The 15,545-nt window shown below is 36.1% G+C and overlaps 1 protein-coding gene across 2 annotated transcripts in view; it reads left to right on the top strand.

The window, feature by feature from the left end:
• C2CD5 (C2 calcium dependent domain containing 5) overlaps nucleotides 1–15,545 on the top strand; it is a gene marked incomplete at its 5' end in the record, with an annotated part of 93,977 nt that overhangs the window by 9,213 nt on the left and 69,219 nt on the right. For both annotated transcript variants that reach the window (XM_080812019.1, XM_080812018.1), the window contains 3 exons: nucleotides 4,921–5,007; nucleotides 10,709–10,880; nucleotides 13,748–13,843. In XM_080812019.1, coding sequence (XP_080668145.1) covers nucleotides 4,921–5,007; nucleotides 10,709–10,880; nucleotides 13,748–13,843 — 355 coding nt within the window. The remainder of the gene's footprint in view (nucleotides 1–4,920; nucleotides 5,008–10,708; nucleotides 10,881–13,747; nucleotides 13,844–15,545) is intronic.

A 15,545-nucleotide genomic window follows, 5' to 3' on the forward strand; every position in this document is an offset into this window, starting at 1 on the left:
ATGAAGGAGAGGCATACTGTAGCTACATAACACTTTGAAAGCAAAGTTATAAAACAATAAGAAAACTAACTTCTGGGACACCTGGGTGGCTCAGTTGGTTAAGCGTCTGCCTTTGGCTCAGGTCGTGTTCCTGGGGTCCTGGGATGGAGCCCCACGTTGGGCTCCGTGCTCAGTAGGGAACCTGCTTTTCCCTCTTCCGCCCGTCCTGCTTGAGCACGCGTCTCTCTCTCAAATAAGTAAATAAATCCTAGGAAAAAAAGCTAACATCTGATTAATTTTGTGTTAAATATTGCTCACCTATGGCTATGTAAGTATAGGCTAAGCACTTCTATACTAGTCTTGCATAGGATGACTACTTAGGCAATGATGATGACACAGAAGTGCTTCAGACAGCTCTTGCCATGCAGTTATTAGATTTTCACATGGAGACATTCACATATACACAACAGATAAGTTTATTATCTGTACGGCATGATGATTATATACTATTCATTAAGTGGAAGTGGATTGTCATAAAGGTCTTCATCCTTGTCTTCATGTTGAGTAAGTGGAGGAAGAAGAGGGATCGGTCTTGCTGTCTCGGGTGGCAGAACAGGTGAAGGAGTTGGAAGGGGAGGCAGGAAAGGCAGGCACATGTGGAATAAGTTTACTGAAATATGTTGTAACTTCTGACATTTTTGGCTTTTTCATTTTTTTGAAGACTATTTCTATACAGTACCACTGTTTGCTTTAGTTTCAGTGCTAGTATGCTAGAAAGGTCCATGTTGTAAAAGAAATCAATAGCAGTCTTGAATAGTCAGATCCTTTCTGTCAGGTTGTCTAATATCAATTTGTTCTCGGTCATTGCTTCTTCTGTAGCTTTTTTCTCATCATCTGGTGCTGGTTTGGAAGCATTCATCTTCATCAAGTTGTCTTCTGTTAATTCTTCTGGTGGTGTTTATTAGCACTTACATTTCTCCAAGATTCAAATGTTTAAACCCTTCTACCTTTTACCTTTTTTGTCATGTATGTAAACTCTTCCCTTGTTCCCTTGATTGGCTCCATTGTAAATCCTGTGAAGTCATGTACAACATCTGGACATAGTTTTCTCCCCCAGGAATTTATTTAATATTGATGGCTGTCATGGCTTACTACGATGGCATCTTCAGTGGTGTAATCCTTCCAGACTTTCATGATGTTTTCTCATCAGAGTTCTCTTCCATAGTGTTGACAGTCCTTTTCAAAGAATACCATGTAACGAGTTGTAAAGGTTCTTATGACCAGTTGATCTAGAAGCTGATTATAGAAAGATTGTGTTTGGGGGTAAGTAGGCCATTTGATGCCCTTAGTGTTGAGCTCATGGGGTTCTGGGTGGCTAGAGGCATTGTCCGGTATCAAAGGAACTTTAAAAGGCAGTCCCTTGGGTGCCTGCGTGGCTCAGTCAGTTAAGCGGCTGTCTTCGGCTTAGGTTGTAGGATGGAGTCCCACATTGGGAGTCTCCTTCTCCTGCTGCCTCTGCTGCTCTCCCTGCTTGTTCTCTCTCTCTCTCTCTCGTTCTCTCTGTGTCAAATAAAGAAATAAAATCTTTTTTTTTTTTTTAGATTTTTTAATTTTTATTTATTTGACAGACAGATTACAAGTAGGCAAGAGAGGCAGGCAGGGAGAGAGAGAGGAGGAAGCAGGCTCTCCACGGAGCAGAGAGTCCAATGTGGGGCTTGATCCCAGGACCTCGGGATCATGACCTGAGCCGAAGGCAGAGGCTTTAACCCACTGAGCCACCCAGGCGCCCCAAGAAATAAAATCTTTAAAAAAAAAAAAAAAGGCAGTCCTTTAGTGGAAAGATATTTCCTGACTTCAGGGACAAATCATCAATGGAACCAATCCAGAAAAAGGATTCCTGTTATCCATACCTTCTTGTTGTACAACCAAAAGACTGGCAGCTGGTGTCTGTCTTTTCTCTTCAAGGCTTGGGGGTTAACAGCTGTATAGATAAAGGCAGTTCTTATCATACACCTGACTGCATTTGCCCGAAATGGTAGAGTTAGCCTATCCCTTCTTGCCTTAAATCCTGGAGTTTATTTTTTTCTCTTCCTGACTAATACACTTCGTGGCATTCCCCCCGCCCCCTCAGTATAGGGTACTTTTGTCTGCATTAAAAATCTGTTCAGGCAGATATCCTTTCTTCTCAGTGATTTTCTTGATGGTGTTTGGGAACTTGTCTGCTTCCTCTTGGTCAACATAAGCTGCTTTTCCTGTTATCTTGACATTTTTTAAGCCAGTCCTCTTTCTAAAACTGTCATACCATCCTTTGCTGGCATGAAATTATCCAGCTTTAGATCTTTCACCTTCCTTTTGCTTTAAGTTCTTATATAATGACTTTACTTTTCTCTTGAATCATATTAGGCTCTATAAATATACCTGCCTTATAGCAACCCTGCACCCATATAAAAGCTGCATTTTCAATATGAGATAAAAAGGTATTTTGCAGAAAGTATAAGGCTTTCACACCTGTTAGCATGGCTGCAGCGTTGGCTTCACGGATTTTCTTTTTTTGCAGTGGTCCTTTATGCTGGATTCATTTATCTTGAAGTAACAGGCAAATGCAGCTGCAGAATTCAAACTACAGTGCATGTCAAGCAGTTCAGCTTTTTCTTGTAACATAATGACTTTTCTTTCATTCTTGGGAGCACTTCAAGCAACACTAGTGGCACTTCGTATGGGTCCGATGATGTCGCATAAGATTTACGGTGTTGCCTAAACAATGAAAAATACGCAAGAACTGTGAGAGGTTACTTTGTACTGCAGTATGCAATTTACTGAAGAGATGGACTGCTTACACAGAGATGGGTAGTGTCACACAGTGTTTTAAGCGGATACTAGCAATACTTGGGCTCATGGCAGTAGCAACAGAAGATGGTTTGAAATTATTGTACAGTAGTACAGTACATAGTACAATTCATTTTATGCAGTTATAATTTGATACTGCATCTTTCCATTCATTTACATTTCCCTCAGCTGCTAATGGTGTCATGTGTGGTCTGTTACGTATTTCTGTGCATGTTTTGATCAAGTTTAACTTTTTATCCTTAGTGTGTATTTTATGGTAGTAAATGATAAAATAGACTAGTATTTACATATATTTTATGCATTCATAACATAACTGTTTCTTAGTTTTCTTGCTATTTCTAGGATACATGGTTTGTCTATGAGTTTTTTCAACTTGTCACAAATCTCCAAAAGATTTTCCAGTACGTATATTGAAAAAAATCTGCCTATACAGGATGCATGCTGTTCAAATCCATGTTGTTCAACATTTAACTGTATTTTAACAACATCTGTGTTAAAATAAATAAAAACATCTATATTTCCATTTCTTTGAATTGTCTGTTCATGTCCTTTGGCCTTTTTTTGTTGTATTATTGATCTTTTTCATATTGCTTTATAGGAACTCATTAGAAATTGAGGAAAGTTGCCCTTTAGTATATATTTAGCAAATATTTTTTTCTCACTTTCTTATCTTTGACTTTCTTACATTCTTTATCGTGCCAGAAGTTACTATTTTCACATAATTTTTTTAACCTTTTCTACTCTCTAACCTGCCTAAACACCAAAATGGTTGGTACCATGCCTAAGAATTCAAATTAAATGATAAAACACCTAGGAAAATATACAGAAGATAAAAGCAATTATTCTTTTGGATATTCTGCTTTTGGAAAATTCCCTGGACTGATAAAACAAGAAAATCAGCAAATATTATAATACCAAAGGAGAAGGAGGTTTCTTTCAAAAAGGAGAGGAGGTTTCATAGTTTATCTGCTTGAACTAGCATTTCTTAAGAATCTACAGTGTGTTTGTGATGGATATTGTCTTTTTTTAAAAAATTTAAATCAATTAATTAACGTATACTCTATTATTCGTTTCAAATGTAGGGTTTAGCGATTCATCAGTATTTCGTAATACCCACTGCTCATTATATCATGTGCCCTCCTTAATGTCCATCACCCAGTTTCCCCATTCTCCCATTCCTCTCCCCTCCAGCAACCCTCAGTTTGTTTCCTGTGATTAAGAGTCTCTTACTGCTGGAAATTGTCTTAAAGAGGATAAGCTTTAGTTAATTTAGAGGTTAGGAAAGATAATGGTAGTAACTAGTAGAATTAGGGAAGAGATCAAATTTAGGAAAGGCAAGGCCATCTAGGAAGTATTTCCCTAGCTGTTTTGCTCTTAAGCTTCCTGACCACTTCTCAAGTTGAGTCAGATTTCATAGTCTCCATTCTTTGGTGGAAGCAAGTCCCACGTATTTAGCCTGCTTTCTGCTTCATTCCCTTCTTATTTATTTTTGGATCTTTGTAATTTAGTGTCTGCCAAGACTGGCTGTGAAATAAGATAGTTTCCCCATCCAGTCCCTTTCATCGTCCTTGAAGATAAAACCTTTAAAGATAATGGTTTGTCGCTTATCACTATATGTGCACCGATAAGGGATTAAAAAAAAAAAACAAAAATGGGGAAGCTGAAAAATACAAGGATATATTTCTAAGTTCTTACAATAATGGGCTGGAGTTTTGGATTCCCAAACTGAGATGGTGAAAGGATGGTCAGCTGATGTTTTTACCTTCTGATTTTATTCTCACTGGTTCTCTGCCATTAAGATTCCTCTTTGGTCTGAGCTTTTGTTCCCTGAAGGCTATATTGAATACTTCCTTCATGTTGACAAAATAGTCTGTTTTTAATTTCTGTGTAGAGCTAGTCAGCCAGAGCTGGAGGTAATCTCTTACTTCAGGTGTAGCCTATAAACTTACTGGATTGTACTTTCTTCCCTTTAGTTTCAAGGAATAGTTGCCCTATTTTTCCCCTTCCATGGTTCTTCCCATTGCTTGGCTGACATCAAAGTTTACTTTTATTCATATTTTTGATGTTTATATTTGTATTGTTATTTGTTTTTAGGTAAAATTTGGAAATACCACCTTTAAAACAGATGTGTATCTCAAGTCTCTCAACCCTCAGTGGAACTCAGAATGGTTTAAATTTGAGGTAAGTTTTAAATTTTTTATATTTTAAAAAGATTTTATTTATTTATTTGAGAGAGAGCACAAGTGGTTGGGGGGGACAGACTGAGAGGGATAAGTAGACTCCCTGCTGATCAGTGACCTGAGCCCTGAGCCCCTCCCCTGTCTCCCCTCCCCCAGTGTGGGGCTTGATCCCAGGGTCCTGGGATTATGATTTGAACTGAAAGCAGATATTTCTCTGACTGAGCCACTCAGCTGCCTCTTAAGAAAAGTTTTTAAATATCAGCACTTTTTAGTATATATTTTTTATTTTATTTAATTAATTAATTAATTTATTTATTTGACAGACAGCGTTCACAAGTAGGCAGAGAGGCAGGCAGAGAGAGAGGGGGAGCAGGCTTCCCGCTGAGCAGAGAGCCCGATGCGGGGCTCAATCCCAGGACCCTGGGATCATGACCTGAGCCGAAGGCAGAGGCTTTAACCCATTGAGCCACCCAGGCGCCCCGATTTTTTAGAATATTTTTTGACATGACCCCTTCCCCCCAGGAATGATAGGAGTAACTTTTATTTCAGGTATAGTAGTTTTCCTACACCATAAAAAATACTTTCTTTTTTGCTTAACTAGGATTATTAAATTCTTAAAAAAATAATGTTATAGTTAAGAAAATACAGTGTATGAATGCAAGAACACAGATTTGAAAAAAAAAACAGAATCCATTGAAGTATATAATTGCTGTCATATTCCCTGGATTTTAGTATATACCAAAAACCACTTAAGAATAGTGTACAGATTCAGTTCTTTAAAAAATTATAGTCAAAATTATATATTAGAAAAATGCCATTTTAACCAATTTTAAGTGTAATTCAGTAACATTAATTACGTTTACAATGTTGTATAGCCATCATGACTATTTCCAAAACTTTTTAATTACTCCAAACAGAAACTCCTCATTCAGCAGTAACTGCTCCCTCTTCTCCTAGTGCCTGATAACGTCTAATCTACTTCCTGTCTCTTTGAATTTGCCTGTGTTAGACACAAGTGGAATCATTGTGGTATTTGTCTTTTTGTGTCTGGCTTTCACTTAGCATAATGTTTTCAAGGTTTAACTGTGTTGTTATCATGTATCAGAATTTCTTTACTTTTTATGGCTGAATAATATTCCTGTGAGTGTGTGTCTGTGTGTTTGTGGGTCTGTGAGTGTGTATGTATCACATTCTGTTTATCCATTTATCTGCTGATGGACAGATTGTGTTGTTTTCACTTTTTGGCTACTGTGAATAATACTGCAGTAAATATTAGTGTACAAGTATCTGTTTCAGTCCCTGTTTTCAGTTATTTTGAGTAAATGCCCAGAAACGGAATTGCTGGGTCATATGATAAATTGTATGGTTAGCTTTTTGAGGAACTGCCAAACTGTTTTCCGTAATGGCTACACCATTATACACTTCCACGAGCATGTATGAGAAAAAACTAATTTTTCCACATCTTTGTCAAGCTTTGTTATTTTCTGTTTTTTAAAAAATCATGCCATCTTAGTAGGTGTGAAGTGATGTTTATAGTGTAATTTTTGTCATGGATGAGGTGACGTATGGTTTTTTTATGGTTAAGAATCATTTGCATTTCTTTTACTTTGAACTACCATCTCATATTTTAACTCCCCAAAGAAGATACTTAGAGATGACATTATGGAGGTAGACTTCACAGGACTTGGTGACTAGCTTAATGTGGAAAATGTAAATGTGATGTGGTATGTCATTGGTTTTGATTTGCATTTTCCTAATGACTAATAATGTTGAACCTTTTTTCATGTGTTTATTGGCTGTTTGTTTGTCTTCTTTGGAAAACTGTTCAAGTTCCTTGCTCATTTTTAAATTGGGTTTTTTATCTTATTAGTAATTTTCATGATAGTGGGACATTAGTATTTAAGAATATTAATTTCATTTTATTGATGATGCAGTACCATAATTTTTAAAGCTGCAAAGTACTCAGATAGCTTAGGTAACTTTAAAAAATATTTGTACTTTCCTGAAATAAGGGATTTTTAAAAAAAAATATTTTATTTATTTATTTGACAGACAGATCACAAGCAGGCAGAGAGGCAGGCAGAGAGAGAGGAGGAAGCAGGCTCCCTGCTGAGCAGAGAGCCCGATGCGGGGCTCGATCCCAGGACCCTGAGATCATGACCTGAGCCGAAGGCAAAGGCTTTAACCCACTGAGCCACCCAGGCGCCCCTGAAATAAGGGATTTTTATAATGTTAATGAGATTTAGCAACTAAAGTTATCAGCCATTTCCCTTAAAATTTACTAAGTTTACTATTTTGGCTAGTACTTTTAATAATAGTGTATATTGTGTGAAAGATGTTCTTAAACTTTGTTTTGTAGTTAACATTAATTATATACTTTTTCAAATGCTTTTTTTTTTTTTTTAAGATTTTATTTATTTATTTATTGCCAGAGAGAGAGCACAAGCAGGCAGTCACAGGCAGAGGCAGAGAGAGAAAGCAGGCTCCCCGCTGGACAAGGAGCCCGATGCGGGACTCGATCCCAGGACCCTGGGATCATGACCGGAGCCAAAGGCAGCGGCTCAACCGACTGAGCCACCCAGGCGTCCCTAATTATATACTTTTTTAACCTTGTCAGTTACGATTGGCAGTATTTTATATGTTGTAAACTCTAAAATATCATGAACAAACGGATGTTTAGTTTTCTTTTATCTAAAAGAAATACTGGGCCAGGCAGTATAATGGTATTTTGGAAGCTCCATGTAATCATTTGGGACCCAGGATCCTTTTGTCTTTCTTCTCCATCATCCATAGTCTGTGGCTTCCATATTCATGATCATATTAGCCTCCAAGTTAGCAGCTGGAGTTCCAGTGGTCCCATCAGTGTTCTAGGCCTGGAAGAAAAAGCAGGAGAGGAGGTGGTGAGTTAATATATATTTTTCAGGGGCGCCTGGGTGGCTGAGTGGGTTAAAGCCTTTGCCTTTGGCTCAGGTCATGATCCCAGGGTCCTGGGATCAAGCCCCACATCGGGCTCTCTGCTCAGCGGGGAGCCTGCTTCCTCCTCTCTCTTTGCCTGCTTCTCGGCCTACTTGTGATCTCTCTGTCAAATAAATAAAATCTTTAAAAAATATATATATATATATTTTTTTTTTTCAGCTGAGTGAGCACTGTTTGAGAAATTTTTCCCTACCCTATCTAGCTCTATGTAATGATTTATGCTTTTATCTCAGTAGTTACGAAGGAGGGTGGGAAATTTAGTCTTTTATCTGGACATATTGCTGTGTAATTAACATTTTTAAACACTTAAAACATTTATGAGAAAGTCTTACTTTATAATTTTTCATGATTTGATATTGGCTCAATTAAATCTATGAAATATCCTTAATTACCTTATGAAAATTAATTAAAATTAATTTCTCAATTTCTTTCTTCAGATTATTTATATTATTAGCTAGCTATATATATCATAATTCTAGTCATTTAGTTCAAATGGAGCCCTATAGTGTCAGGGAAGGAATACCTTAATTTACAAGTACATAAGATAAGGGTTCTCATAGGTAAATGTATAGGTGGTTAACTAAGTGTACACAAAAAATGTTATTAATGGAGGTAAAAATTGGAGGGATGTCTTTGGAGCAGTGGTTAATGGCTTAGTTTATGACTCTTTCCCTTTTACTATATATATATAGGGAATACCATAATATGGAATGCCATTGATGACATATGATTCAGAATGGATTGGAAGTCAGAACTATTATTTTAATATTTCACTATCAAAATTTTCAAATATGCATTAAAGTAGGCAGGTTGCCTATCCATCATCTACATTTACTTTTACCTATACATTGTGCTGTTCTTGTTTTACCTGTTATATCACCCCCTTGGGTGGTGATATAACTTGGAGGGTGGGGTGACAGGAATTTTTTTTTTAAGGTTTTTAGTTATTTGATAGAGCACAAGTAGGCAGAGTGGCAGCATAAGGAGAGGGAGAAGTGGGCTCCATGCACATGGGGCTCGATCCCAGGACCCTGGGATCATGACCTGAGCCGAAGGTAGACACTTAACTGACTGAGCCCTGACAGGAATATTTTAAGGCAAATTCAAAATATTATGCAATTTCATCCATAAATTTTTAATTATGTCTCTCTTATTGAGAGGTATCCCCTTTTTGAAAGCAAATCATCCAGTCACATTATTACATCAGTGATATCAACAATAATTCCTTCTTGTACTTTAATTCTTAAAATAATCTTCAGAGGTTGGATTGTTAGTCTAAAATCAACAAGAAATTAAATGGTATGGGGAAAGGCATAATATTTCATAATTAAGTTTAGAAAATTAGCCAGAGTATATGGTTTGCAGAGATATCACTTGACCAGAGCATATGTAAGGAAAATACAGAGATTTTAGTGTACCGTAAACTCTGTCTTAATGAACAGTGTGGTATATCTGCTGTAACAACAAACATTCGTAGATTGGATTTAAAAAGTATAGTATTTTAGTTGCAGGAAATAATAATCCCTTTGTAGTCCATCCTTACAAATATCTGTAATACTGTGTTCCATCTAGCGACTACATTTGATGAGGAGTACTGGCAAATTAGAGGATGATATGGTATCCGGAGGATGGCAGCTAAAATAATGAACATGTCTTCCAAAGGGAGAAATCTTTTTTTGCCTCATTCTTTGCCTTAGTCAGTTTGGCTTGCTGTAACAGAATACCATAGAGTGGGTGGCTTAAACAATAGCCTTTTATTTCTGACATTTCTGGATGCTGGGAACTCTGAGATAGAGTACCATCATGGTTTTATTTTGCTGAGGTCCCTCTATCTGGCTTGTAGATAGCGATCTTCTTGCTGTGTCCTTACATAACAGGGAGAAAGATCCTCTCTCTCCGTCTTCACTTGTAAGGATCCCAATCCCATTCGTAAGGACTCTGCCTTTATGACCTAATTACCTCCCAAAGACCCCATCTCCAGATACCATCGTACTGGGGATTGGGACTTCCATATACAGATTTTCAGAGGACAGAAACATTTAGTTCACTGCATTCTCCATTGTAGTCCCTTTTTAGCCAGTGCTTGGCATGTGATAAGTAATTGATAGTAAGTAAAAGGAGAGAGTACATTTATTTCACTTAGTTCATGAGCTTTAGTTGTTTTTCTTACCAATAATATGTTAGTTTTCCTACAGTTTTATTCTGGGAAATTGTCTTTAGAAATAAATGATGGTGTCATGGTGCTCATTAGCATCTTTGCTCTCCTGTAGATAATATATGGACTCTGTTATGACATTCTTTAAGCATTTTTGCTGGATATTATAAGTAGAGTAGTAAAACACAGGATTGAATGTAGAAACAGAAATTGAACACGGGCCTCATACAGGATAATATGTAGAAAAAGAAATTAAACGTGCAGCCCAACACAGCCTGAACTCATGATGCTGAGATCAAGACCTGAGCTAAGATCAAGAGTTGGACACCCAACCAACTGAGCCCCCCAGGTGCCCCAAACTATACTTTTTTTCTTTAGAAATTTGGCATCTTTTATAGAAAAAGGGATTATAACTTGTGTGTGTGTGTTAATTCCTTTACCTTTGTGCTTAGAGATAAATCTGTGTTTTTTTTTTCTATAAATAAGTCATCTTTTATATTTGGTATATATGTATATTTATGCTAATGAAGATTGAAAAATTAAAAGATTTAATTTTAAGGTATACTTTCAGGTGGACGATGAAGATTTACAGGATGAGCCTCTACAGATCACAGTTCTTGACCATGACACTTATAGTGCAAATGATGCCATAGGTAAAGTGTACATTGATATTGATCCTTTACTCTACAGTGAGGCTGCAACAGTCATCTCAGGATGGTTTCCAATATATGATACCATACATGGTAAGGAGTATATTTTAAGAAAATATATCATGATTGTTAAAATTTATCCGTAGAGACTTCTGTGCTATACTTGTGGTTTTAAAAGATGTATATATAAAAGATATTTTCTTTTTAATAGAGAGTCACAAAGTATTGTTGGTGAAATTGTTATTTTTCTGAACATAATTTGAAGTAATCCCTGCTAAATTTGTACAATAAAGGAAGTAAATGCATGATTTAAAAGTCATCTTACAGGGGCACCTGGGTGGCTCAGTGGGTTAAAGTCTTTGCCTTTGGCTCAGGTCATGATCCCAGGGTTCTGGGATCAAGCCCCGCATTGGGCTCTCTGCTCAGCAGGAAGCCCGCTTCCTCCTCGCTCTCTCTCTCTCTCTCTCTGCCTGTCTCTCCACCTACTTGAGATCTCTGTCAAATAAATAAAAAAATAAAATCTTTAAAAAAAAATAAAAAAATAAAAATCATCTTACAAATGTACAGTGGAATTTTCTAGAGTTTTTATGATATATGATATTACTGCACATTGAATACAGACCAGAAATAGACTCTAACTATATTCCATGAAGCTAAACATTATAGAGAACTAAAAGAATGTAAGTGCTATTCTTATTACTAGTTTTTTGTTTTTCAAAATATAGTTATTTTTATAAAAATGTTTATAGTATTAAGTAAATACTTTTTAAAATTCTCAGCTTTAATTTTCATTTTCATTTTCAATTTAATTTTTAATCTTTAATTGAATTTTTAAAAAGATTTTATTTATTTGAGAGAGAGAGGGAGAGAGAGAGAATGAGCAGGGGGTAGAGCAAAGGGAGAGGGAGAAACAAACTCCCTACTGAGCGAGGAGTTCGATCCCAGGACCTTGATATCATGACCTGAGCTGAAGTCAGAGACCCAACCGACTGAGCCATCAAGGTGTCCCTCTCAATTTTAATTTTAATTATAATGTATGACATATGATGCATATAAACAAAAACTCCTTGAAGTTCTCAATAATTTTGGAGATTATAAAGTGGTTCTGACATCAGAAAGTTTGAGAACTGCCAGCCTGAAAATGTGCCATCTTTTTAGAATGGCAAATGGACCCATAAGGAACTGGCAAATGTTTCTCTCTATAGTCTAGCATCTTTCTGCCCATTTTACAGTTTTGACCTGGCAGTTCTGTTGATAGTAGTTTATTATAATGAACTGAGATTTACATAAAAGTATATTTATTGTGACACTTACATTCTATTATTATTTCTTAATATTTCTAATGGTAAAATAAATTGGAAAAGAAGATTTACTTAGATAAGTTAGAGCATATATAGATCATGAATTGTTCAGCCAGATCAAAATGCATATTTTTGAGTAGAGTGGCATAGCAAAATTATAAAATTTTGTAAAATTCAGATTATAAAACATTACATAGAATGATTACATATTTGTTTAGAAAGAAAAGAATTGCATATATGTGATATCATATGATAAATTGGCAGAATACATGATAAAATGTTTATTCTTTTTTTAAAGATTTATTTATTTATTTTAGAGAGAGAGTGAGAGTATGAGGAGGGGCAGAGGGAGAGAATCTCAAGCAGACACCCTGCTGAGCACGACCTGAGCTAAAACCAAGAAGTAGACGCTTAACTAACTGAGCATGCAGGCGTCCCGATAAAATGTTTATTCTTGGATAGATTTATTTCTGAACTATAATCCTATTTTTTCTCTTTTGCTTTATTCTGTATTTTCTATAATATGTGTATTATTCTTGTAGTCAGAAAATAAAATTCAGTAGTGTATTATCAATAAAACACACCACTGGAGAAATAATCAGTCTTAGTTTAGATTAAAAGCAGTAGCAGTATGAATGAATTAATTTTCAAAATATTTTATATTAAATGCTGTTTATATTTGGTTTAATGTTTATGGACCCTTTGTTAAGAACATCATCTCATTATTTTAGTAGGTCACTCTTCTTAGAAGGCCTTTAGTAACTCTGAATTTGATTGACATGCAATCAGGACAGTCCAGTAAAAATATTTAGTAATTGTTAGGGATAGAGACTGGGTCATTTTTATTCATTAGGGTATATTCTGAAAAACCCTTATTTTTGGAATTTCTTAGCTCATTTTAACTTAATATATTCATTGAAAAGAATAAAGCTTTTGGGGGCACCTGGGTGGCTCAGTGGGTTAAAGCCTCTGCCTTCGGCTCGGGTCATGATCCCGGGGTCCTGGGATCGAGCCCCACATCGGGCTCTCTGCTCAGCAGGGAGCCTGCTTCCTCCCTTCTCTCTCTCTGCCTGCCTCTCTGCCTACTTGTGATCTGTCTGTCAAATAAATAAATAAAATCTTAAAAAAAAAAAAAGAATAAAGCTTTTGTGTTAAATCAGATTCTTCGCATTTGTTGTTAAGACCATTTAAGATCGGACTTCTAATCTTGGCTGTACTACTTAACTAATTATTGACACTGTGCAAATTATTTAACTTTCATTAAACTTTAATGTTTTCCTCTATAACATGAGGATGGTAATACTACAGAAATTACCTTACTGGGTTGATGTGAGATCTATGAGATACTACGCGTAAGGCATTTAGAACATTATCTGTGCTCAGATGTTACCATCATCATTGTTGTCATCAATTCAAATGTGGCTCCTTTGCAGTTACTCTTGATTCAAATAAGTAGAGACTTAATCATTTTCTAGTGTATATATGTACTTCAGAAGATGTAATAAACTACGTGGAGTAAAAATAATTAGGAAACAAAGTTAGCATTGCTATTATGATTTATGTTATTTTGAAATCGTATGTTGGCATTCATTTGCTGGATTATTTAATTGTGCTTTATTTTGTTAAGGTAGAAACTTGATTTTCCTTTTGAAATTTTAGGTATCCGTGGGGAAATCAATGTAATTGTCAAAGTAGACCTCTTCAATGATTTAAATCGATTTAGGCAATCGTCATGTGGAGTCAAATTCTTTTGCAGTAAGTAAATGCATTTTATTTCACATTTAACAGGGAATTTAATTGTCAAATATAGTTAATCAAATTAATACTTCAGAAGGCTAATGGAAAACCTATTATACTTTGGTTTTAACACCTAAGAGAGAATTGTCCATTTTTCAGAAGCAATTACTGTAGCTCTGGGGACTATTTATTTGATTTTAAAGTGAATGAAATCTATTTCTTACAAGTTCTTAGAAATTTTTGTTAGTCCATTGGGGCATGAGGTGTACCTGGTTATCATGACTACGAGGTTGGAGGAGTTTGTGGAGCAGCAGGAAGGAGACAACTCTTCCTGACCCTACTCTGGCTTATACTCTAGCCCCTACTCCAGACTCTGGAAGAAATCACACTAAACATTGCTGGTAACAGTTGCTTACTGCTGGTAGAATGACTGGTGAAGATTTTGGATTTTTTCCAGAATTTCAACGAAGAATTCATGTATTAATGAAACAACTTAATCTTTTTTACTTAAATCTTATGTTAGTAATATTGGGCCCGGAGGCGAGAATTGATTGCAAAAGCACTGCATAATAATACAACTCTGAAATATCTAAGAATGACTGCAAACAAGTTTGAAAATGAGGGTGGAATGTGTTTTGCAGGAATGCTAAAAATTAATTCATCCCTACAGAAATGAGATCGGAGTGACTGTGGTCTGGAAATGCAAAATGTGATAGCATTTGCTACAGTCCTAACTGAAAACCAAAAAACTAAGGGAATATACCCAAACCTACCTATACCATATGGTGAATAGGAGGATTCCGCAGTTCATCTAGGCCATATGCTGAAGGAAAATCACTGCCTTGTTGCATTGCGCATATGTAAGCATGATATTATAAAAGAGTTAAGTGATGCACTGTATCTGAACAGTAGCCTGTGCTACCTTGATATCAGCTGGTTATCAGTAGTCAGCAACAACATAGGGGGAGATGGACTTGTACTTTCACAATCAATGAAAACAAATCCCATGCTCTCTAATATCTACATTTGGGAAAATAAACTTGATGAGGCTACATGTGTTATGTTATATAATCAGACTTAATTCAGATAGACCATCTAATACCATCTGTATTAGGTAATACAGATATGGAGCCATTTGTGGTAGGTGGACATGTATATTTTGTAGAAGTCTGCAGTAGTCTTAAAAAGCATTATTATCAGACATCAACTTATGGAGAAGCTTACAGCTTTTTTTTTTTTTAAGGATTTATTTATTTTTTTGAGAGAGAGGGAGAACATGCAGGTGGAGGTAGGGGCACAGGGAGAGAATCTTCAAGCAGAGTCCCCACTAAGCAAGGAGCCTGATTTGGGGCTTGATCCCAGGACCCATGAGGTCATGATCTGAGCAGAAACCAAGATTTGGACCCTTAACTGAAGGGAACACCCAGGTACCCCACAGGTTTTCCTCTTCTACCAGTAGGTCAATCTCTGTGAAAAACAAGCTCTAAAGTAATTTCTCATATTTATCTTATTAATTTCACAGTAATGAATATTGCCAATTAAAGTTTTCTTTTACAAATTAGAACAAGTTGCCTTATTAATGTGTAGAAGATATGACTATATTAAACTTTGTGTAACTGTCAGAAAAGAAAAATCCAGTGGTATTTTATTTTTTTACCTTTACTTTTATTTATTTTTTTTAAAGATTTTGTTTTTAAGTAATCTCTACATCCAACATGGG

The sequence above is a fragment of the Martes martes genome (assembly GCF_963455335.1).
Source record: "Martes martes genome assembly, chromosome: 8".
In the NCBI taxonomy this organism is placed as follows: domain Eukaryota; kingdom Metazoa; phylum Chordata; class Mammalia; order Carnivora; family Mustelidae; genus Martes; species Martes martes.